General features: G+C 44.2%; 2 protein-coding genes across 2 annotated transcripts in view; one reads left to right on the forward strand and one right to left on the reverse strand.

The window, feature by feature from the left end:
- Positions 1-2,002: 2,002 nt before the first annotated feature.
- LOC311489882 (uncharacterized protein) lies at positions 2,003-13,294 on the forward strand (the record flags this gene model as incomplete). Its single annotated transcript, XM_084547192.1, has 11 exons — positions 2,003-2,446; positions 3,730-3,817; positions 4,917-5,018; positions 5,968-6,033; positions 6,127-6,155; positions 6,245-6,382; positions 6,643-6,729; positions 10,506-10,580; positions 10,689-10,795; positions 12,007-12,187; positions 12,287-13,294. The coding sequence occupies exons 1-11, from the start codon at positions 2,288-2,290 to the stop codon at positions 13,292-13,294; spliced, it is 2,040 nt and encodes a 679-aa protein (XP_084403318.1). The 5' UTR covers positions 2,003-2,287.
- Positions 13,295-13,920: 626 nt separating this feature from the next.
- The window catches only part of dnah9l (dynein, axonemal, heavy polypeptide 9 like), a gene marked incomplete at its 5' end in the record, with an annotated part of 34,863 nt that continues 25,284 nt past the window's right edge, over positions 13,921-23,499 (reverse strand). The window contains 26 exons of the mRNA XM_084546641.1: positions 13,921-14,170; positions 14,304-14,444; positions 14,529-14,641; positions 14,857-14,972; positions 15,383-15,565; positions 15,757-15,939; positions 16,148-16,207; positions 16,516-16,635; positions 16,775-16,966; positions 17,043-17,132; positions 17,247-17,384; positions 17,541-17,668; positions 18,109-18,257; positions 18,354-18,547; positions 18,646-18,768; positions 18,842-19,012; positions 19,165-19,305; positions 19,885-20,049; positions 20,182-20,386; positions 20,484-20,606; positions 20,765-20,867; positions 20,975-21,107; positions 21,244-21,417; positions 21,556-21,690; positions 22,613-22,714; positions 22,968-23,150. Of these exons, the coding sequence (XP_084402767.1) occupies positions 13,923-14,170; positions 14,304-14,444; positions 14,529-14,641; positions 14,857-14,972; positions 15,383-15,565; positions 15,757-15,939; positions 16,148-16,207; positions 16,516-16,635; positions 16,775-16,966; positions 17,043-17,132; positions 17,247-17,384; positions 17,541-17,668; positions 18,109-18,257; positions 18,354-18,547; positions 18,646-18,768; positions 18,842-19,012; positions 19,165-19,305; positions 19,885-20,049; positions 20,182-20,386; positions 20,484-20,606; positions 20,765-20,867; positions 20,975-21,107; positions 21,244-21,417; positions 21,556-21,690; positions 22,613-22,714; positions 22,968-23,150 (3,813 nt within the window). The 3' untranslated portion in view covers positions 13,921-13,922. The remainder of the gene's footprint in view (positions 14,171-14,303; positions 14,445-14,528; positions 14,642-14,856; positions 14,973-15,382; positions 15,566-15,756; positions 15,940-16,147; positions 16,208-16,515; positions 16,636-16,774; positions 16,967-17,042; positions 17,133-17,246; positions 17,385-17,540; positions 17,669-18,108; positions 18,258-18,353; positions 18,548-18,645; positions 18,769-18,841; positions 19,013-19,164; positions 19,306-19,884; positions 20,050-20,181; positions 20,387-20,483; positions 20,607-20,764; positions 20,868-20,974; positions 21,108-21,243; positions 21,418-21,555; positions 21,691-22,612; positions 22,715-22,967; positions 23,151-23,499) is intronic.

The following is a 23,499-nucleotide window of genomic DNA, read 5'->3' on the forward strand; positions in this document are numbered from 1 at the left end:
TATACAGATATAAAATCTGACAGTATTTACTTAATAATCTAAATATCTATGAAACTCTTTAGGATTTGATGTCCTTTAGGTAAATATCAGTGTCCCCTAACTAGCCGGACACTTTAAAACAGAGTATTAGTTGGATTAAAGCCCTAATGGTATAACAAACAGTGTTCATATTGGTCACTGTAATATTACATTTTATTCTTGCACTGGATTGCAACCAACAACATATATCATTCATCGACGATGAATCTGCCTGCTCCGATCTCTTCTGCCGCCTCGTTTGACAGATTGCAGAGTGCAAAGGCGACCCATACTCTGAGGGCAAATCCTGTCATCTCTACCAGTTGTGTTCGGTCCATGTAACTTTATTTTTGTATATGTGAGTGTAGATTTCGAGTGCGTTTCCTGACAAGTGTCATTCATTTTTCCTTTGATCTCAGGAGCTTTCGCTGTGATGGTGTGTGTCGAGAACTGCCGTGTGGCTGCCCCCCACCCCCTGAAAGCAGCCTGTAACTGTATTGTATGTGTAGTCTGCCTTGTAAATAAAAATAGATAATTTAACAGCGCTAATGACTATTTTTTTTTTTTTTCCCAGTCTGACTTTCTTCCGATTTTGCCCCTAGAGGATGATGTTGCTGTTTTGTCTGTACTGAAGAGGGCTGCTGTGGAACTTCAGTTACATTTGTATGATTTCCTCACCAGAAGGCAGGTACACTAACATATCTGACAGGTGTAGCATATACACGTATAGTTAAGACTGGCCTTGGCTTGAATGTGCACCTCACAGATTTTACATGTTATAGACAATATACGACAAACAGCAGCTCTGTGTTTTATCTGAGACTGAGAGAGTTGACACTGGGAATACCACCAGTTGAGCATCTCTGCTTTGGTTTAGACTATTCATTTAAAAGGGAAAGCCTGCAGCACGAACTGAGCTATAATGCTATGAATTGCATGATGGGAACTGTATGTATGTTTGTATGTAAATTAGTTTGCCGTGAATAGAAGCTAAAACATTTCATTGCAGTATCGAAAACAAGAAACGCACAAGATGTCCACGTCAGAGTGAGCAGTAACCATGGTTATGGCTCATGGTCTGCAGAGGATCTCTGTCCATTTGTCCTATTCTGTTAGTGTCAAAAAAAGACCCTAGATCCTTGCATTAAAGTTTCAAACCAATTTTACATATTCTAACACGCCAAGAGCTCATTTCTGCTTTCTACATTTTTCCAACCTACCAACCAGTCTGGCAGCACTGTAAACCACACTGTAAAATAACTCTTCAAGCAGCAAGCCTCTCAGGATATTGTTTATTTCATCCAACACATTTGTACTATTCCGTGTCGTGATTCATCACGGCTTCTAAGAACTGCTAGCAGACATTGTCAGGTTGTATTTATTTCCTGAGTCACTAATGAAGTCTACATCTGTTCATGATTACTGTCAAAGACTGAGAAGTGTCCTGACTTCCCATAGCTGATCTCACCTGTCCCTACCCAGCGACGTCAGCGCGGCTGTCCTGCTTCATGATGTCAGTGGGTCATTCCTGTCTGCTTGAGTAACACACTGTCCCTTCCTCATCTCTCCAGTGAGTGCGTGTGTTTTTAGCTGCAGAGTGTGTGAGAGGTGGATTTGGGTATCTATGACAGTCGGGTTTGTTGCTGATTTACTATGTCAGACGCACTATAGGCCAGAGCTGCATATGTGTGTGTGTGTGTGTGTGTGTGTGTGGTGTATGGAGAGCTTTATATAGCCACAGTTATCCAGGAAGGAGGAATGCCCTGGATGCCAGTGACCATATTTGAACAGAGCGTCTGCTACAAGCCGACATCAACACACTGACCACAAACCGTAACTTACACACACTCAAACACTCACCTCTCCTTCATCTTCCAGCTCTCTCTCTCTCTATCTCTCTGTCTCTCTCTCTCTCTCTCCTCCCCTCTCCGTGTTTGAGCTGTGTGGTGTAGTTGCACTGGATCGCCACTACCAGGCAATGTAACACCTCGCCTGGTGGTGACAGTCGACTTCTCCTGACTCACAGAGAGCAAACTTCTCTCTCTCTCTTTCCAGCACTTTCTGGTTTCTTCTCCCTAACAATCCGTTCTGCTGACTGACAACATCCACTCCGACCCCGTGGAGGAAACTACTCCGCCTCTCCTTAGTCCCTCACTCGCTCTGTGCCGGTCCGTTCACTTGTACACGTTTGGGATACTGGCTGACTGGTTCAGGCTTTTGGGCTGCGTGTGTGCATGTGTGCGTCTGAGAGTGCGTGAGTCAGTATGCCATGTCGTCCCCTGGCTCGTCGTTTGTGCAGATAAAGCATGAGGACTTGCTTTTCTATGAGAACTGTGGAGGGGGCAGCTTTGGGAGCGTCTACCGAGCCCTCTGGATATCGCAGGACAAGGAAGTTGCTGTGAAGAAGCTGCTGAAGATCGACAAAGAGGTAAAGGAGAGACACACAGAACAATCATCACCACATATACACAGTACTTTTTAGTTATGGCCTCTCCTCTGTGTCTCTCTCTGTCTTCAACAATTCAACTTCCACTTAATTTCTCTTTGGATAAAAAGCGCCTTCCCTCTCTCCCTCCCTCTCCTCCTCCTCCTCCCCTCCTGTTGTCTGCCATTGAATATGTGTTTATCTTAAACATACCTTTCCTCCTCCCCCTCCTCCTCCCACTCTTTGTAGATGGAGCTGCTTTATTTATGCCTGGACTCCCTTGTTCCTCCCATTGTACGTTAGGTTGAGGTGTGTGGTCATTTGAGGCTCAGTGCACTGCAGTTCATGCCTGGCCGGCGACTTTGATGGGCAGCGTCAATCCAAACATAATTTCCTTCCATGTTATTATTTTTTGGGGGGGGTAAAGGCTCGCGAGCCAGTGCCAGGAAACAGTCAGGAGTCGGGCCGACCTGGCACAGTGTTACTATGGCGCCAGATTTTATACATTGACAAAAAATACTGTAAAATGTACTACGACTACCTAAAACTACACAGGGAGGGGGGGTTTGATTTGATGGAGCACGGATTTCTCTCATACTCACTTTCTCACGGCCGTGCACAAACACATGCAGGGTGGGCAGACTTGCATAAAAGTGTGTGTACAGTTCATGTGTAAATACAAGTTGATGGATCATGGGAAAACTGCAGCCTAGTGGATCAGTCGTGCATCTTTTTCTGCAACTCTTCTTGGCTCTTTGAACGTTCACACTGTGCGTGTGCTGTGGATGCATGCACATGTTTGCACAAACTGATAACCTCACATGCCTGAAATGTTGAGAATAAAAACGAATAAAGATGAATCGCTCTTCAGAGGAAAAACTGTTGGTAGAGAAAATATTTTTTAGAGTTTAGTTTTTGTGTGATGACACGTAACTGCTGGTTAGTTGGGCAGCTAGGTTGCTTGGAAAAAAGTTAAATATTCCACATATATATGCAAAGGTTATGGTCCATGGTCTACATATGTTAGTTCAGATTAATGACATGTTTGTCAGCGTGGTGTGGAAGCTCCTTGTTTTTAAGACTCAACATGTGGAATGAAAGAAGTTCCAACCTCAGCTACAGGAATCCTGGAGACGCCATCAGGACTAAATTTAAAACCGGAGCCAAAGTTTATACTCTATCAGGAATTATTTTGTTATTGAAGTGAATATATCAGAAAACTGGAGTCCGCTAATACAGATGTTCACATGCCTCTGTTTCTCTTTTTTACTCGTCTCCTCGTCCAGGCCGAGATTCTCAGCGTACTGAGTCATAAGAACATCATTCAATTTTATGGAGCTGTGCTGGAATCTCCCAACTATGGCATTGTCACAGGTCAGATATCCCACGTGTGTGTGTGTATGTGTGTGTGTGTGTGTGAGAGAGAGAGATTAATGTGTCTCTTCAGATCTTCACAAGAACATAAAATCAAAACATGTGGTTGTCAGAGTAGATTAAAACCTTAAATTCAGGTAAGAGTCCAGAGTTTATACAGCTCTACATACCACTGATTATTATAATTATCTTTGGGGTTAAGACCTAAAGGATATAAGTAACATTAGGTTATGGTCAGGTCAGTGTTTAAGGTGAGGCATGGCGGGGGTTAAGGTCAGGCCGCACTGTCCTCCTTTATGAAACCACGCCAGTGTGAGTGTATATTAGGTTTACTAGTGTGTATTTAATCCCACACGGAGAAAGTTACAGACACGTTAGCACATGGTCCGATGGCTGACTGTGCTTCTGCGTGTGTTTTGAAGTATGAGCACGGTCTGAACACTGGTTTCCTGGCAGGACATTTGTAACTGAGACCGGTGTGTTTAGATGTGGTTGTAATCCTGCACGGGGGCTATATGGTTAAGATAAAGCACTGACACGCCACTAGCGCGTCTAGCCACAGTCCTCTCTGTGCTTTTACTTAAAAAAAAAAAAAGAGTAAGCGTTAATAAAATCCTGCATTTGTTTCCATCAGCATGCAGAGCCCTCCTCTGATTCCACACAATCCACTATCTTATACTCTTTGATCTGTCAGACGTTACAAGAAAAAGGGGGAAGGTTAAAGGTTCAGACATAATCTGGATTAAGACAGTCAGGTTGTGAAGGTTGGGAGTTTTTCCCCTGATTTGAGACAGCCTCTCTGTGTCTGTGTTCAGTGTCATAAAACATTGCAATGAATTGAGTTTGACTTATATTGCACTGTAGAAAATATCCATACAGTTGGAAAAATGTTCCTGAGGTTATTTCACTCATTGAAACTGGCTTCATGACAGAACATGTGCTTTGGCCTTTTAGTGATTTTACGGATCAAACTCATGAAATGTATACTGTGGTTTTATCCATCATTCTGCTCATATGTAAAGTCATTGTACAGATGTGTACAGAATGTGTTAATTGTTCTCTTATAATGACCAGCTCTTCTGTGTGTGTTACCTCTCAGAATACGCTAACGGAGGGTCTCTGTACGAGTACCTTTCCAGTGAGCAGAGTGAGGAGATGGACATGGAGCAGATCATGACGTGGGCCATACAGATAGCCAAAGGTACCCCTGAAGGAAAATTATTAACAATGACCAGAGTCTGATATCAAGCATGCCAGAGGCAAGAGTGGTGTCCTGGATACTGTTGTAGTCTGGTTATCATGCACCAGAGGACATGTACAGCTTCTCATTCGCCTCTTAATTACTGTTTCTAAGCTGATGTCACCACCAACAAGCCAAACAATAATAATAATAATAAAAAAATATACATGTATATGTAATAATACACTAATCAGCCATAACATTAGGTTAATACTAAGGTCAATACTGCTGATTATCTCATGGCACCTGTCAGCAAGTGAACATGTTGTCCTCAAGGTTGACGAAGTGCAGGCTAGACGACTGGGTCAGAGCTTCTCCAAAACTGCTGCTCATGTGGGTTATTCCCGGTCTGTACCTATCAGAAGGAAACGTACTTTAACGCGTTCTACCTACCTAAGCATCATTGCAGAGCGACGCACACCCTTTCACAATAACGCGATTCCCTGAAGGCAGCGACCTCTTTCAGCGGGATAATGACCCCTACGAAGAAAAGACCAAAAATGGTTCATGGAATGGTTGGAGTTCAAGGTTTCAGCTTGGCCTTCAAATTCCCCCAGATCTCAATCCAACTGAGCATCTGTGGAATGTACTGGACAAACATGCCTGATCCACAGATGCCCCACCTTGCAAAGACTTGTAGGATCTAATGCCTTGATAGCACAGCCCACCTACAGAGGGCTACTGGACCTTTTTTTGGCAGCTGTCTTTGGGGACCCTACACAATTTTAGGCAGGTGGTCATTATGTTATGGCTAAATAGTATATGTTACTATGTTAGTACATACCATTTAAACCTTTTTTTTGTTTGTTTTAGGGTAATTCTAAATGTAAACAGGGGTAGCTTTTTTTTCCCAAAATGTTAGTAGTGTATTTTCTTTATGTGTGTGTGTGTGTGTGTGATTTCCTTACAGGCATGCATTACCTCCATGCAGAAGCTCCAGTCAAAGTGATTCACCGAGACCTCAAGTCACGAAACGGTAACACGATATCAACCTCATTGTGACTATTAGCTACAGTGTTTTATCGATGCTGTCAGCCGTTGACTGGTTTCTATATTCTCTGTTTCACAGTGGTAATGACAACAGATAAAGTGCTGAAGGTTTGTCACAACGCTCTTATGATTTCTGACAATATTCTGCCGCATAAGTCGCGTAGTTTTAAAAAATTTTTAATTTTTACACCTTTCAGATTTGTGACTTTGGAGCGTCTAAGTTCCTGTCCCACACCACCCACATGACGGTGGTGGGCACTTTTCCTTGGATGGCTCCAGAGGTCATTCAGAGCCTGCCTGTGTCGGAGACCTGTGACACCTACTCCTATGGGGTGGTGAGTTGGCAGCACTGTACTAATGCTGATAAGATATGGGCAGGAATTAAACTTATTTTTGTTAACAATTTCAGAAGTAGCACCAAGTATTGAGAACTTATTTGTACCCTTATTCTTTGACTACATATGTATATGGTGATTCTTTTGTTAAATTAAGTGTTGCTTAAAAAAATACATTTTAAGTTATAAAAGATGTCATGTTAGTAGTGATTCCTTGGTTCTTCATCTGAATGAACCATCGCTGTCTGTTCTGTGTTCAGGTGCTGTGGGAGATGCTGACTCGGGAGGTTCCTTTTAAAGGTTTTGAAGGACTGCAGGTTGCATGGCTCGTGGTAGAAAAACAAGAGGTAAACAAGACATGCATACACACAAACACACCTTCTTTTTTTTTTTTTTTTTTTAACACACTGTAGACCCATCAGAGTTCGAGACGGCTGGAGGCACAATGCGATGCTCTCATGGTTTCCACTGTGAGCTGGTGAGGCTGAGTATTTTTAGGCCTGATGTCAGTTCTCTGCTCTTGTAAGGCCTGGATACACAGCAGTGGAGCCTGGCCAGACTCCCCCTGGCTAAAGCCTTTACGAGCGAGAGAGACAGAGAAAGAGAAAGAAAGGGAGAGAGACACACACATACAGAGAGAGAAAAAAAGATTACAGTGATATGAGGGTTGATTTTGGAGTTTTATGAGTGGTCGGGGATGACATTGCTGAATCCCCCTTCAGCACACATACACACTCACTGAGGGCCAACAAACAACTCCAAGAACATGATTCCTGCGTAGCCGTTGGCTGATCTCCAAATACTCTCCCTAAATAACTCACTCTGTCTCTCTCTTCCTCTTTCCCAGTCTCCCTCTGATTCCCCCTCCATTGCTACACCTCTCTTCCTGACCCTCCAACTTGCCCTCTCTCCGCTCACAGTTGGTGATATTTTAGGATTAATCCCCGGAGAAAACGTTTTCCATTTTCCACACTGCGCTATAGAACTGTCTGGGCTCATTCAGACGTTTGATGCCAGATGATCTGTAATGCGGCGACATTATCTCAGAGGAATGGTTTGTGTTATTGTTGTAGCTGCAGCTTATATGTTACAGACGGATCAACACTAATTGATAATTTGTCAGGATGTAATTTGTAATAGAATTTTAATTCTATGTGTCATACATATGCCGTAGTTTTAAAAGCCATGAAAAAGTTCAGGTTCACTGGGTTCAACATAGGACAGATGCATTTTTAGGTATTTTACACTTACACTCCTATATTTTTGTGGCATTTTTGGGACTCAGTTTGGATTTTTAGTTGAGAGTGTCATGAAAGTAGGACGTGTCATGAAGGTAGAGAATGCCATAGTTCTGGTGCAGCTGCGGAAAAGAAAGGGTTCCTGTTGTACTGCGTGGCCAAGCACTGCCAGCTAATTTGACTGTGAGTGGCTGTGGACATTTGTTTAAAATGTGATTGGTGAAACAATTGGAGCATTAAATAAACCTTGATTCCAGCTCAGATTTTTATATGTGCCGCGTCACACCTGTCACGCAGCAATAAGTGTTGGGTGTCAGTTTATAGCATCATGTCACTGGCCTCCATTAAAGTTGACGTGTTGCCTGCTGCTCAGTCTTGGATCTTGGTACACAGTCTGAAATCAGAAGATTAAAATGTCTCATACTTTGATACAAGGACTACATCATTTAACACGTAATTAGTAAACATTTGGATGTTGAATTCTCTAGACAACCCCAGAGCCAATAAAGACAGGCTAGAAAAGGAGCTGGTGATCGTGTTAAGACTCTTATTTTCCCTTGGACAGAAGTTTCATAATTTGAAATTAATTTCACGACTTGCAAAATGATCTTTCACATTGACAAACATCATCCGTGTAATTTATGGTACAATACAAGTGGGACCAAGAAATTATTTGTCTCTCTGCACTGTACACCGATTAGGCATAACATTATTACCACCTTCCTAATATTGTGTAAGTCTCCCTTGTGTCTCCAAAACAGTCGTGACTCATCAGAGAATGGACATGGGCCTTCTGAGGGTGTCCTGTGGTGTCTGGAAACACAGTGTTGTTAGTGGGGGCCTTCGGGTCCTATGTGTTGAGGGGAGGGGCCTCTGTGGATCATCCCACAGATACCTGATCAGTTTGGGATCTAGTGAATTTGGAGGTCAGGTCAATACCTTGTGTTGTTTTTCATGTTTTTTGAGTTGTTCCTAAACTGTCTGTGTGTGTGTGTGTCTGTGTCAGGCTGCATCCTGCTGGGTGCAGGTCCTATGATTGCTGGAAGGGGCGAGACTTTCACCTCTCTATAATTTATTATATATTCTTATTGAGCTTGAGGAAGTTTCAGCCAACCAGGATTTTCTGTGTCTTATTAACAGCTGAAAATAAATGTTCTGCATTTCAATAATGGGACCTGACAGAAGCATACAGAACTGGATCGAGGACCAGTTAAAGTTAGGAATGATGATGGAATACAGTACAGTGTCAAAGGCTGCACTTAAGTCTAATAGCAAAATGATGAAGCAGTTGTTGTACCTCAGTTGGCAGCTAGGAGGGATCAGCAAGATTGGATCCTGGATTCTGTTTTTGGCAGGACAACAGCATGTTTGAAAGAAGGGTGAACAGTGGCGATTACTATGAAGCTGCTGAATGCTGGCTAATGATGACAATAGCTTCTTTGAGGAGTTTGGCTGTGATTTGATCAAGGGAGTAAGTCGACCTCAGCCTTTGTGGAGGACATACAGTACAATAAAGTTCTGGGCAGAGTGGTGGAGTCTGAAGAATTAGGAACTGCAGAATTTTAAAAGGAGATGGAAAGACTATTTACAGGTGGAATTATACTAAATCCAGAGTACTTGATTCTGATGAATTGAGGAAATCATAGCATGTTGTTGAAGAGGCTTGCGCCACACCATCTGTTGTTGTTTAAATCATTTGCAATATTTGGTTCTAAGTGAAATGCCAGCAGTGGATCTCACTGTCTGTTAAATCTGATCAAAACACACGTTGACAGTCCTGAAGAAGCAGATTAACTGCTGCTTGGCAAATGAAGGCATGTGAAAGTACTAAAATAAGATGGTGATCTTGACAAATGTTACCCCTGCTAAATATCAGCACACTGGCATTGTCATCATGACCATGTTAATATGTTGACATTAGCAATTAGCTCAAAGTTCAACTGTTTCAAGTACAGCCTCAGAGAAGTGGTAGCACAGCTGTAGCCTCTTAGTCTCATTTTGATTTAGACGTCTACTGATTTAGTCACAACACTTGATGTTTTAAACAAGGGTTAAGGATCTGTTTACTGTAGCATAGATCAGAAAATCTATCACTGGCTCTAGAGAGGGTCTTTCATTTGTTTTTTAGCTGCCACCATACACCGATCAGGCGTAACATTATGACTCCTTTCCTAATATTGTGTAGGTCTCCCTTGTGCCTCCAAAACAGTTGTGACTCATCAGAGAATGGACATGGGCCTTCTGAGGGCGTCCTGTGGTGTCTGGCAACACAGTGTTGTTAGTGGGGGCCTTTGGGTCCTATGGGTTGAGGGGAGGGGCCTCTGTAGATCATCCCACAGATACTTGATCAGTTTGGGATCTAGTGAATTTGGAGGCCAGGTCAACACCTTGTGCTGTTCTTCATGTTTTTTGAGTTATTCCTGTGTGTGCAACTGTGTCAGGCTGCATCCTGCTAGGGATGGCTGCTGCCATCAAGGAGTGTCATTGCTATGGGGTGGGGGTGTCTGGTCTGGTCTAGGTGGGTGGTACATGTCTAAGTAACATCCACATGAATGCCAGGTCTAAAAGTGTCCCAGCAGAACACGTTATTGTCACAAGATGTTCAACGTTATTCACTTCTCCTGCCAGTGGTTTTAATGTTGTGACTGATCAGTGTATGTCCTCCTTTTCACCTGTAAAGGGAGGGTGGAGCTGGGGTTATTCAGCTGGTTGAAATCTACAACCTTGCCATTAGATGTCACTAACTCCTACACAAATGAGACCTTTTGATTTTGAAGCCAAGTTATTAGGAAACCCGTGGTTACATGTTTGATTTATAAAAAACAAAATGGTTCAGTTTGAAAAGTAAACGCTATGTGTGATGATTTGTGTGTCTGGAAATCTAGAGGCTGACCATCCCCACCAGCTGTCCTGCAAGCTTTGCAGAGTTGATGAGGAAATGCTGGCAAGCCGAACCGAAGGTAAGCTAACATGACTAGAGACGCAGCGACTTGAGAATGTTTCATATGGCTCACATAAATACCGCTAAAGACGCTAAGAATCTGTCAATATTTCTTGTGTCCTTACAGGAGCGTCCCCAGTTTAAGCAGGTGCTGGTAACCCTGGAGACCATGGCTAACGACAGCAGGCTACCAGACCAGTGCAACTCCTTCCTACACAACAAGGACCAGTGGAGGTACACACAAAGACACACAGTAGAACCGCGCTGTGTCTGAGCAGGAGGTGTCATCTGTCACTTTTTAAATATATACAGTGCATTAAAGTGTTGCTCTCTTGTGAGACTAGCTAAATACAGCCAGTGGTTTACTGCATGTACACATCTTCAGCATATTCACACGCACATGCATGCATACATACACAGCTCTGTGGACTCTGAAGCTCAGGAGAGAAGTTGAATGTGTGACCCTGTACTCTACTTCAGTCTATATTAAGCTCTCTGGAAAGAGTCCATGGAAGAGATTCCTCCACTCCTCCACTCTGCCCTCTCTCCCCACCACGGGGAGAAAGACAGAGGGGTGGGGTTAGACAAGGAAGAAGTCAAACATGAGTTGAGGAAGAGGAGAAGTTCAGGGAGTAACGGAAAATGTATTGTGTGAGTGTGAAATCTAAAACGCCAAGCCAGAGGAGAGAAAGGATAGAGGGAAACTAGAGTGAACAGATGACGGGGAGGGAAGACAGGGGAGAGAGGGAGGGAGATGGGTAATGGAGCAGAGGAGGGAAGGTGCAAGATTCTGTGCATATTTAACACGAGTACAGCGAGGCAATCAATTCTGAGTGAAGTTTTGGGTATGGGTGGAAAAACTTGGACAAGGATAGGGGGTGGGGCAGAGTGGAGGAGGTGAGGGGGCGGGATGAATGAATAGGGAGGTATGGAATGAACACAGGAGGAGGTATGGCTGTCTGTCAGGTCTCTAAATTTAGTTGCTGTGAGGGCTGATTGTGTTTGTGAATGCAGTCACAACTCCCACAGTGACCCCTTGTGGACACCGACATTATTGCAGCAAAATGGAGTACACTGGTACAGAAATGGTGCACAACAATATCAAATTGTGTGCTAAATAACCTCAATATGTCAACTTTGCTATAAGCCTAAAGTTATAATATGTAACCCTGACCCAATTCTATCTGACACATTCATTTTCTTTAAAGTTTGAAAAGTAGTAGTAGTGGTGTGTGATAAATAAACACTTCTTTTGAATCCGTCAGGTTCCAAATTTCACCAAAACCTGCCTTTGGTTCTGATATATTTATCTGTTGTTTTGAGGCGTGTTTTGAAACTAATTTGTTCTTTAGTAGTTGCTGTTAAAACTAGACCAGATCTGTAGAAAATCACATCACATGATACGCTGATATTCTTTGTGTGTATTGCATGTACAAATACTACAGGTGTGAAATTGAGTCGACCCTGGAGCGCCTCCGGAAGCTAGAGAGGGAGCTTTACTCCAAGGAGAAGGAGCTGGAGGAGAGGGAGCGGAGGCTCAAACTGTGGGAGGAGAGGCTGATGGAGAGGTCCAACATGACTCCCAGTCCAACCTCCCTACTCATGGAGCGCTCAAACATCTCACCAGTAAGCAGAAGACAAACGAATGTTCAGACTGTTAAAAACTAAATCAACTCTTACCTCTTCAGGATGTTGACCCTCCCCTTCTTCTCTTCCGTCTATCAGTTCTTCACACCAATGTCCATCGGCTCCACTGGCTCCTTCTTCCGCTCACACTCTCAGGACTCCAACAGCGCAGGGGTCAGCAGCGCAGGGATCAGCAGTGCTGGCGTCAGCTGTCTCCTCCGCACACTCAGCAATGGAGACACAGAGAGGGGAAGCGGTGCGGTGGTGGAGAGAGGGATGGGCTCGCTCGACAGCGGGAGGCTGCACGCCATGCTCCGAGGGTTGCATGAGAGGTTCGGAGAGGAGGACGAGGAAGAGGAGGGCACCGTGGAGGAGAAAGGCTGGGGGCAGCGGGACAGAGACGATAGTGGGAGTCTGGAGGGAGGACGGGTTCAGGTGACGCTCAGGAGCTTCCCAGGGGGTGTAGTGGAAAGGGAGGAGAGGACGTGGGAGGAGGGGGACAAGCAGAGAGGGGGGATGCAAAGAAGCCGGGTGACCACCATAGTTCGAGGGTACTCAGGTGGGTTTGGAGAGGCAGAAGGGGAGAGGGAGAAGGAGGGAGGATGGGAGATAGAAAAAGTCGGGGACAGGCTGGAGGAGAGAGGGATAGAGAGAGGTATAGAGGGAGGGCTTGAAGGAGGGAGACTCCCAACCATGCTCAAGGGTCTCCATGGGAGTATTGGGGGCTTGGGGGACATGCTGTCTTTAGATATGGATGAGATGGGGGACATGGAGAGTCTAGGCGACATGGACATGAACATGAACATGGGTGACCTGGGTGTGATGAAGGTGGTGGGTCGTGGCGTCAGGAGTGAGGTGGGGGTCAGGGGCCGCAGGAGTGACATGGGAGTTGTAGTCCAGGGAGTGAGGGAAGACCTCAGCGGGGCCATCAGCCAAAAGATTAGAGGTGAAGTGGGCGTCCTCGGCCACTCTGGGGTGCAGGTGAGCATGCGGGCATCGTCCAATCAGAACTCTGTGAAGAGCTGCAGTGTGCGACACGGAACCAAGGTCAACATGGCCACAGCAGCCATGGACATGATGGAGCTCGACTGGTCTGACAGTGACTAGAAAACACAGTAGCAGACACACACAAAGAAAACACAAAGAGGCCAAACTAGACAGATTTGGACTTGTTAGCACAGCTAAAGTGTGTGCATTACAACCTCCAGTTGAAAAAGAGCTGGTATACACACACACTTCTTTTTGTTATTTTTTTTTTATTAAATGGATGAATACTACACCCATGTGTACTGTGAAGTAGGAAGGAGCAAAGAGACAATTAGAGGTCGTCTCGTCATGTCGTCAGAATGACTTCACCTGTGTAATTTAACGCGCTATTAAAACTGCTGCGTAACATACTGTAAGAGGTGTTACAAAATAACACACTTGAATGTCGCTCTAATGAGGCAGCATTGTCCTTTGTTTTTCTCCTGCTTACCTTGTAGTTTGTAGATTTGATTTGTTCAAAACCTGCTTTGACTTTATCAGTTCTAACTGTGATCTAGTGTGTGAATTTTTGGCATTTCTTTCTGTATATTTTATCTTTTTTCAATAAAAAGAAAAGGAATCTGATTCGTTACAGTGATTTTGATCTGCTAGAGCATCCAGTATTTGCATAAATTGCTGAGTTAAGTACAGATTTAAGCTAAAGAACCTCCTTTTAAAACATGATCTTCACCTGAGGCTAAACTCTCTGTCAAACACTGAGCAGCAGAGCCACTCCAGCCAGCACCCATTTGGCAGGCCGTTCTCTTGTTTTGAGGCTTAACGTCCATACATATGTGGGTCCTCTGATTTTGGTCTTGTACAGCGGACACTCGTAGATATTCCTGGTCTCCTGGCGGTCGTTGGGCACAGCTCGAACCGAGATGACAGGCATGGCTGGGGTCAGGTCTTTCAGGCGGGCCTCGGTGATCACCCCGGTCTGGATGTCCCATCTTGCACCTGTGTGAAGAAGTCGGGGAAAAGCACAGTGAAATATTTCTTTCCCAAGATAAGCATTCAGCTCAAGAATCCAACCTTGAGTCAGCTAAGCTGCACCGCAACGGAGAGGAAATGAAAGACAGTGTTCGTCTACCTTCCATGTATAGTCCATACACATATGCGCCCTCCCTGGCTGGCTGGTTGAACTCCTCCTTAAACTTCTTGGTCACATCCACAGTGAGATTCACTTTGTCCAGAGGCCACTCGTTCTTTCGAGCCAGAGACTGCATCACGGCTGGAGAGCAGAGACGCAACGAAAAGGATGAATGACGAGCAGACGAGCAACGGCAGCTCCCGTCGGTATGTAAATGTGTGTTACCAGTGAGGAAGGACTGGGGGTTGAACAGCCCAGACAGCCAGACAACGCTGGGGAGAGACAGGTCCTGAGTCCAGCTGTCCAGCTCTTTACAACGCTGCATCACATCATTATACCTGACACGCACATAAAAACACAAAGAGACAGACAGCTGACTGGATAAAGCAGACACTGCATTAGATAACGGTAGACTAATTAATTACTGTGGTATATGTAACATATCGTAGCACTATGCATATAACACAATAATTAAATATGCTAGCTTACACACAGACACAACAAAGCCTCACATCTTTAAAGTTACAGTACTGAGACAATCTGAGACACGCACCACACAGCCAGGCTGTAGGTAGAGGGGTAGGCCAGCTTGGTCCAGGTATCAGGGACGTTGTCAAAAAACAAGGCCGCTTGCAGCTTCTCCATCTCAGAGGACATGGCCAGTTCACCCTGTGGATGTGAGACATTTAGCCAGGACACTTTCAGTTTGAGACATCAGTATAACTATTACAAACAGATTTACAGAATTATTACAATGCCACCACATTATATGAAGGAAATCATCTGTTGTTAGCCTCTTTTATGAGAATAATTATTATTAGAATTATTGTCTGCCTATGTTATATTCAGTTTGAGTTTTTTTGGAGCTTGTTTGAACCCCTAATGTAGAAGGTAATATAAGTTATGACAACAATACAAATTCTTTCTCTGTATTTAAGACATCCATTTGTTTTATGTGTACGCCCTTCGAGCAGTTTGGGGGTTAGGAGCTTGCTCGAGGCACCTCAGCCATGGACAAAGGCGAATATGAAACTGTGAGCTTATGGTCCTAAAGCTGGGGATCACAGACGTAAGCAAACCTTGAGTCCAAGGTCAAGCTCCTTCAGAGAGCGCCGTATCTCGCTGGTGAGTGTGTTCATGCGCTCACATTCCTGGAAGCAGACCAGGATGTACGGCGACCGTTCAGCCGTCTTGGACGTGATGTCGGACATGTTGTACTCCTCGGGCAGCTTTTCCAGCACTTCATCTAAAATGGTCTTCACCTGGAGGTGGATGGAGGGAGTCATTAGTGATCGGAAGCAAAGTGTTCCCTAAAGTGTTCCTCTTTTCTTTGTTTTTTCTAAAATCAGAATAAGACAGGTATTTAAGGATCTGGATACATGTATGTTAGTATCTTTGTATCCTCCATTCCTAATCCCCTCAAGGCATTACTGAACATCTTATTTGTAGCTACCTTCTCCTCCAGCGTCTGTGAAACTCCCTCCCCCATCACAGCGTCAGGAGACTGCAGCTCCAGCAGAGTGTGAAAAAGGTTATCTGACGTCACTGTCAGGAACTCAATCTCCGCGTTGGGGTGCAAGCCATAATGCACTGGGCTCTCATGGGGCAGCATCTCATCTATGAAATCATGGTAGCCCTGGAGATTCAACGAAACACATTTACTGAACGTGTTTTACAGTCAGATGTATTCAGGGTATAGGCAGCCCTTGTGGGACTTCACCCTAACACATCGGTGGAAGCTCACTGACGGCAACGTTTTTCGATTTGCTCTACTACACCACACTTTAGTTTCACTCTAGAGAAATGTGTAACGTTTTCCTCAAACAATATCTGATTCAACTTACCTTGTAGTCCAGGTTGGAGGGGACGACAAACCCAGGTGCTAAAGAAAGCTTCCGGTCAAACTAGGTGATAAAAAAAAAACAGAAGAATTGCTTTAGGCCTCAAGCACAATCATTCCAAACCAGGAAGCCAAAATTCCTTGGTCTGGCGCAACTCGTTGCCAAACGCTCATGCCAGTATGATCTGGCGTCACTGGCAGTCTCTGGACAAAAACTAGTCAATCTGCTTCTACCTGTAGCTGAGCCCACAATACTTCATATCTGCACAAGAAAAAGAGTTCAGTCTGGCTTCTGTGTTAATGTCTGAGGAGAAGCCAGTTCTTGAGTGTGCCCCACACTGTCATCTTTGTTTTATGAACACATGCACAAACCTGGTTGGGCTGCATGTACTCCTCCAGGTACGTCCTGCAGAGCCGTCTGTCCCAGTCATCAGTGATGTGTCCTCCATACATGATCTCCCCAAACAGATACCTCAGGTCCTCCCACGGCACCTTCGTCATCATAATCATGATAAAAACACTGCCAGTACAATCACCCTCATCATCATGTGGCCCATTCATTCGCTACACACCAGACTCACAACATCAGTCTCTCTGCCAATTGTACTCTATCCCGTCCACACAAACCCACCTGTGCGTTAGCCTCCAGGTAGTTGTAGAGGACATTGACGGATATCGTCAGATCTCCGGTGTTGAACGGATACTTTCTGTTCCAACCCTGAGGTCCAAACTTCCTCCTCTCTGCCACACAGGCATGGAAGTAGCACAGAGAGAAGAGGATGGTCTTAAACTCCTGCTCACGGCTGCACTGGTCCAGGATGTCCTGAAGAGGAGAATATAAATGAATAGATAAAACAACGCATATGTAGGCGCAGCTAGCACAGAGCAGAAAAACTCACCTGGTCAAAGTTATCCAGAGCAGCATGCAGATTAGCATGCATGCCTGTAGGAGGCTCATTGGTGATCTTAATGGCATTTTCCAGAATACCCTGAATAAAACATATGATATAAAAATATTTACATCTGCATTTAGAGTCACCACTTAAATAAATAAATGTAAAGACACACTGAGCGTGCATTCATAGTGTGCGTTGAATCTCTACCTGTGGGATAATGTGTTCCTGGGGTGTAGATGGCGGCTCGGCGCTCATAAACACTCTGTAGTCTGGATGACTGTCTGCACAGCACCGCTCCAAGAGCTTCTCAAGTGCCCCCAGCCAGCGGGCAACCAGGTGGATGTTCTGCAGGGAAAAGGAACGGAAACACATTTCCCAGTATATCACGCACAACAACCGCAGATGGAGACGACAAATATCACATTGTTTAGGAACCGTATTTCATAAAACACAAACTAGATTCTATTTCTTGAAAGAAAAGCATGTTTCTCACAAGCACACCTGCAATATAACCCAGTGACCCTCCTTGGAAGCCTTCTCCATGGCAATCTCTGCCACGGTTTCCTGTCCTTGACCCAAGGAGACGTTGTGAAGCTTTCCAAGGTCAATAGTGAAGCCCAGTTTTCTTCCTGAAAACACACGAGACAGGAAGAAAAAAAAAAACCTACTAGACCTCTTGTGATCATATTTTATGATGTATTACATCTTTTATCTTCATCTTCTTGCATATGATGAAGAGATATGTCATTCTTTGTGTAAATAAGAGATTCTGTGACTGCAACTGCTGGCTGCACTATACAGTAAATCAGTAGGCCATAAAACTAAAACGTTCACACAAAAATGAATTGTACTGTATTTTACTGTTAAAACTACGTAGTATCCATGGTTTTATACACAAACTAAGATGCAGACAAACAGATATTTCTCTTTTAACTTAAATATTTACACTGATACTGTCTTTGCATTGTAAAACCATGACTGGGAACACAATCGCTCTGCATAAATAATGAATGAGTACAGGCACATGATGACGTAATTATGATGCATGAATCCTTTCTGTGACCAGTACCCAGTGATTCCACATCTTTGAGTGGGTCCACTCCAGGGGAGAGAATGAAAAACACAGGAGAGGCTGGACCACTCTCTCTGAAGGACTTTGCAAAATCAGTCTTGCGGCCCTCTGTGTACTTCACTCCAAGCTTCTCTTCCACAAAGTTCCTACAACAGCGCAAACATTTGTTTCAGGATGGTGTAAAAGACAGCCAGCTTAAATGGGAAACGCAGAAGGTTAATGCATAAAAAATAGTGACACACCTAAGAGCATAAGTCATGCGGTCAGGTCTCAGAGCTCTCATCATGATCAGTTTCTGCAAGGAACTTTTCCCCTTCCACTCCTGAGGAAACTTCTCCTTCTCCGGGCACTCAGACTCCACCAGCTTCTTCCAGCGCTTGGGGGAGCCCTCGATGTCACGGTCTAGACCTCGGAACTCATCAGTAAAACTCATCACCTATACAAAGGCAAGGGACGGCAGGTGGTGATTTATAGCATGATTTGTCTACACCCAGCAAAATCAAATCCTCTAGGTGCATGTATGTGCCTGTACACCTTTATGGCGCTCCATGCTGAGTTGGAAAGGAAGTCAAGGGGGCAGATGTAGTTGTGGTCAATGTTAAAACGAAGCAGGAAGTCCAGCTCTCGCACATCTATCTCCTTACTCATCAGGAGCAACTGAAAGAGGGAGGACACACAGTCAGGGACAAAACAGTTTCTCTCTGTAACACTGACACAAACACATACACACCTGGAAGGCTAGCTGTGCAGTAAAGGTGAGCTTGTCTCTCTCAAACAGTCCCCTGCTGATGTAGTTGAAGGTGGAGTATGTAACACAGTCTATCAGTGTGTTGACTCTGCTCTTTACATCCTCACTGGCCTCAGCCACCTCCACCGCCTTGTGGAAAACAACATTAAAGGCCTGAAAAGAAGAGGTTTTTGAGGTAGTTGGTCATGACCGCAGCATGAATGTCACATAAACTTAGTTCAAACAGAAGTTACAACACCAAGCTAATATGCACTCCTTCCTGCTTAAAATCCAGTTTGTTATTTCTTAGGTTCCTGTTTTGATACCTTGAGGCTGAACTGGTACACAGGATTGATCTTGTTGAGGTCATTCATGATGAAGTAGAGCAGAGAAGCTCTGACGGCAACGGGTCGATAGTGTTCTCTAGCTTCATTTATCTTCACTTCATTAACTTTAGCTTCCAGAACCTGTGAAAGAAAAGGAGGAAAAAAGGTAAAATAAGTTCACTGATCAGGCACAAAATTAAAACCATTCATAATATTGTGTAGGTCTCCCTTGTGCCTCCAAAACAGTTGTGACTCATCAAAGAATGGACATGGGCCTTCTGAGGGTGTCCTGTTGTGTCTGGCAACAGACTTTGGATCCTATGGGTTAAAAGGAGGGTCCTCTGTGGATCAGGCTTGTTCCAGTGCATCCCACAGATACTTGATCAGTTTGGGATCTAGCGACTTGGACGCCAGGTCAACACCTTGTGCTGTTTTTCATGTTTTTTTGAGTTGTTCCTAAACCGTTTTTGTGTGTGTGCCTGTGTCAGGCTGCATCCTGCTGGGGTCATTGCTATGGGGTGGGAGTGCCTGGTCTGGTCTAGGTGGGTGGTACATGTCTAAGTAACATCCACATAAATGCCAGGTCCAAATGTTTCCCAGCAGAACATTGTCACAAAGTGGTCAATGTTATTATTATATATGTTAATTTTCCTATCAGTGGTTTTAATGTTGTGGCTGATCTGTGTATGCTATAACAACCACACACACGTTTACTGTTACCTTCATCTCAATCTCAGCAGCAGTGTGCTTCGTGGTCTCCAGCTTCTCCACCAGCACGTTGTCACCAAGGAAGTTACTCTCTGCGGCAGACAGCCTGGTTAGCAGCTCGTCCTCCAGAAGCTTCAGCTCGATCTTAAACATGTTCTGCTGTAAAGTCAGTTCACTCTGCAGGAGGATCATACACATAAATCAGAAAAAAAGGGCTAAACTCAACCAGAATCTCTTGCTATGACATTACAACACTGATCTTCATTGGTATACAAGTTCAAGAGCATGAAGTGAACTCATCTAACCCACCTTTAGGTGCTCAAGGTCTGGTCTTTCCTGATTTACCACCTGTGCCAGGAGCTGGTCTTCCAACCCGTCTCTAGTTACTGTAAAATTGATGAGAGTGGTCTGGGCTTGAATTTCTGGCTTGTAGTGAGGATTGGCCAACTTAGTGTGGAGAATCAGCCTGAAGGTTGGGTGGAAGAAACACTCTTTGTCCCCAACCTTTATACAACTGTGACAGCAGGACATGGAGAGAAGAAGAACAATTTAGAACTGATAGTTGATTTATTTTTTTCCTACACACTCTCATCTGGGCGTCTGCACGTTACCTGCCCTTCTTGATTGTGTGTCGCCCCAGCAGAGGGTCAATAACAGGGTCAATGGTCTCCTCAAGGTTTTCAATGAGCACAGTGTCCCCTGCGACTACAGCCTGTTCAATAACATCTACATATCTGGAACAACAGTTAAAAGACTGATGAAATGATGATAGCAGGTTTGCGTCGTGTTAAAATGTTTTGTACAAATGACCACTTATATATAACAACATTTCCAGGTCTCTTTCAAAAGCTTTCTTTCAACAGTCTGCAGCAGTAACAATAGAAACACTCACCCTTTCTGTCCTAGACTGACAACTTTGAGGCTGTTACCATGGCGACTCTTGATCCACTTGATGCCCTGCAGCTGAGGGTCAATGAGGAGGGGCCAGCGCTCACCTGCAACAATTCATACAATGACTACGCTTGAAGATTTTTTCAGTTATCACACAGTAAACCGAGAGCTGTACCGTCTCCAACACGGTTAAATTAAGCCTGTAACTCACAGTTAGTGAGGATGGTGGCATTCTGAGTGGACATTTTGTCTCCCGGTAAGCCTTCATTATTCCACTGGGCCACCATCGCGTCATCAGTCAACATCGACACTGGGTCTAAGCCTCCTGTCATAGGGATGGGCATCTGGTGAGGAGAAGGGGAGCTGTGTGTTCATATAGAAATAAGACAGTAGACAACATGGAAACCTAAACGTATCCTGCCCGAGAGAAGGCAAGTAACTTCAGGACTAAGTAGAATCAGAGAGTAACTGTGGGTGAACCTTCTGGCTGCGCAGGAACGGCATCCACAGGTTGTCCACCAGCTCTCTCCTGTACTTCTTGGAGAAGGAGCCAGCGTAAGAGATGAAAGCCGCTGTTAGAAGGACGTCCCCACAGAGTGTTTCCTCTTGTTCGTGGTACTGAGCCACTGAGTGAGCCCAGCGCACGTTCTCACTCTGAAACACACATATAGACACAGCCGTTCTGTGTATTGCTTCAACAGAGAATGTCATTTATGACGGTAGATTAAACATCTGATCGATTTTTAGAAACCTGACTGAAACAGATCTCCTATGACCATGTGTGTAGCCCACCTCCAGTCCTTTGACCAGCCGATTGGCTAGCTCTATAGTCTTGTTGGTGCGGTTGACCTCCTCCTGAAAGCGGAGTTTCTCTGACGTAGCTTTCTCAAATGCTGTTGTCAGAGTTTCCAGACTACTATCCAGCTCCTGAGAAAGAAGAGAAGATGAAGAACTAAAAATAATTTGACTTTTGGCTGTATTAACTTTATTGCATTAATTAATTAATGCTGTGTATAGGGTATGGGAGAATTCATGTAATGTAATGTAACAATAACAATTTAATGTAATGATAAAAATAAACAGCTTATTGTAAGCTATATGTATGATTTAGGGGGATATAGAGGCAGAATATCATTTTCATTTGTGTTTTATTGCCTGAAAATATGAGTTGTTGACCTCTCATTAGCTTCAGATGAGCCCATTATATCTACACTACTACATTAGGTGCAGAGCTAGTCTTCTTCCTCCGTACGTTATCCTACATGGCTGGAAGGGGAAGTGAGGTAATTGGTATTCAAGTGGTTGCAGTCTGCTGCCTCATCACTAGACACCACCGAATCCTACACACTTTTAATTTAAACTTTGTCTAGACTGCCCTAAAATGGGATTCAATCAGTTCAACAAGCTAGTTCAGCGACAGATGGGTCCCCACTTATGAGCTCTATTCTGCTCAAGAATTCTTCCTGTTAAAAGGGAGTTTTCTTTGCCAAGGTCGCCTTAGTGCTTGCTCAGGTCTGAGGAATTCAGGCCATGGGTCCTGTAAAGCATCGTGCGACCATGTGCAATGTATCTGACGTTACTTCCAGGGGTAACGCATTAGTAACGTGAAGCACAGGCTTCAGGAGAAGTGTACAGGTTACTGGCTGGCCAACAAAAGTTACCTGAATCCTATGACCTATAAAATACAGCAGCAAAATATTAGTAAAATGCAGATTCTTAGCATTTTGGCTAAAAACCATTGTGTCATTTTGTTCTAAATAATTAAATCTGACACACATAGACAGATTTTCAAGTAAAACTAGCAATACACGTAAGAAAAGAAAAGACACAGTGAGCTAAACAAACTTACAGCAAGTTTTTTCCTGATGGCCTCCAGCTTCTCAGCAGCCTCGGCCAAGTCAGCATTGGCCTGGGACAGACATATCCTCTTCATCTCTACCTCGCAGAATACCTGGAGACATACACAAGCACTTAGAAATATACTGCAGTATACAATGTTCATATTCAAATACTATTATTAAAGAAGCAAAGGAGAGATGTACTTACAAAAATCTATCCATGACAGTTGATAGCAAGGGTGGGGAGGAAAGAAAATAAACCAAATCAAACAACAAGAAGGCAGTGCTGTACACTGAAAAACATCAACCGCTGGGTTAGCCTGGGTGACACTGAATGTATGTGACAGCTGGGGTGCATGAGTGTACCTCGTGGAAGCGTACAATGTTGATCACCCAGGCACAGAGCCCCGCGGCAGCTGAAGATTTCTGTCGTACAAACTCGGGGTTGAACTCCGGGTCACTGAGGTACTCGTCTCTCACACACCTCACCGTGGCCTCGGGGATGTGCTCTTTGTCAAAATTCACCAGAGCCTGCAGGAAGTCATCCACCTGGACGTGCATTTATGTGCAAACATATACAGTATGTATGTGGATTAGATAACATAGTGCTACCGCATACCGCACTTCTAAATCATGGGCTTGAATTTTTCCTTTGAGTTTTATGTATTATAGCAATATAAATGAAATATTAAGGGATAATCAAGCAAAGATGATGAAAATAGCGGAGGCAAATCCACATACAAAAATATAAACAACAAATTGTGATGCATGGAAGGATGATCTATAAACCGGCAAGACGTCATTAGAAATGTACATCCTGTTATTTCATCAGGAATTTATTTGTAATGGACTTTTTGGCTTTGTTATATCCAGCCATCAATCTCTGAATCATTACAAG

Source organism: Chelon labrosus, assembly GCF_963514085.1.
Source record: "Chelon labrosus genome assembly, chromosome: 6".
Lineage (NCBI taxonomy): Eukaryota > Metazoa > Chordata > Actinopteri > Mugiliformes > Mugilidae > Chelon > Chelon labrosus.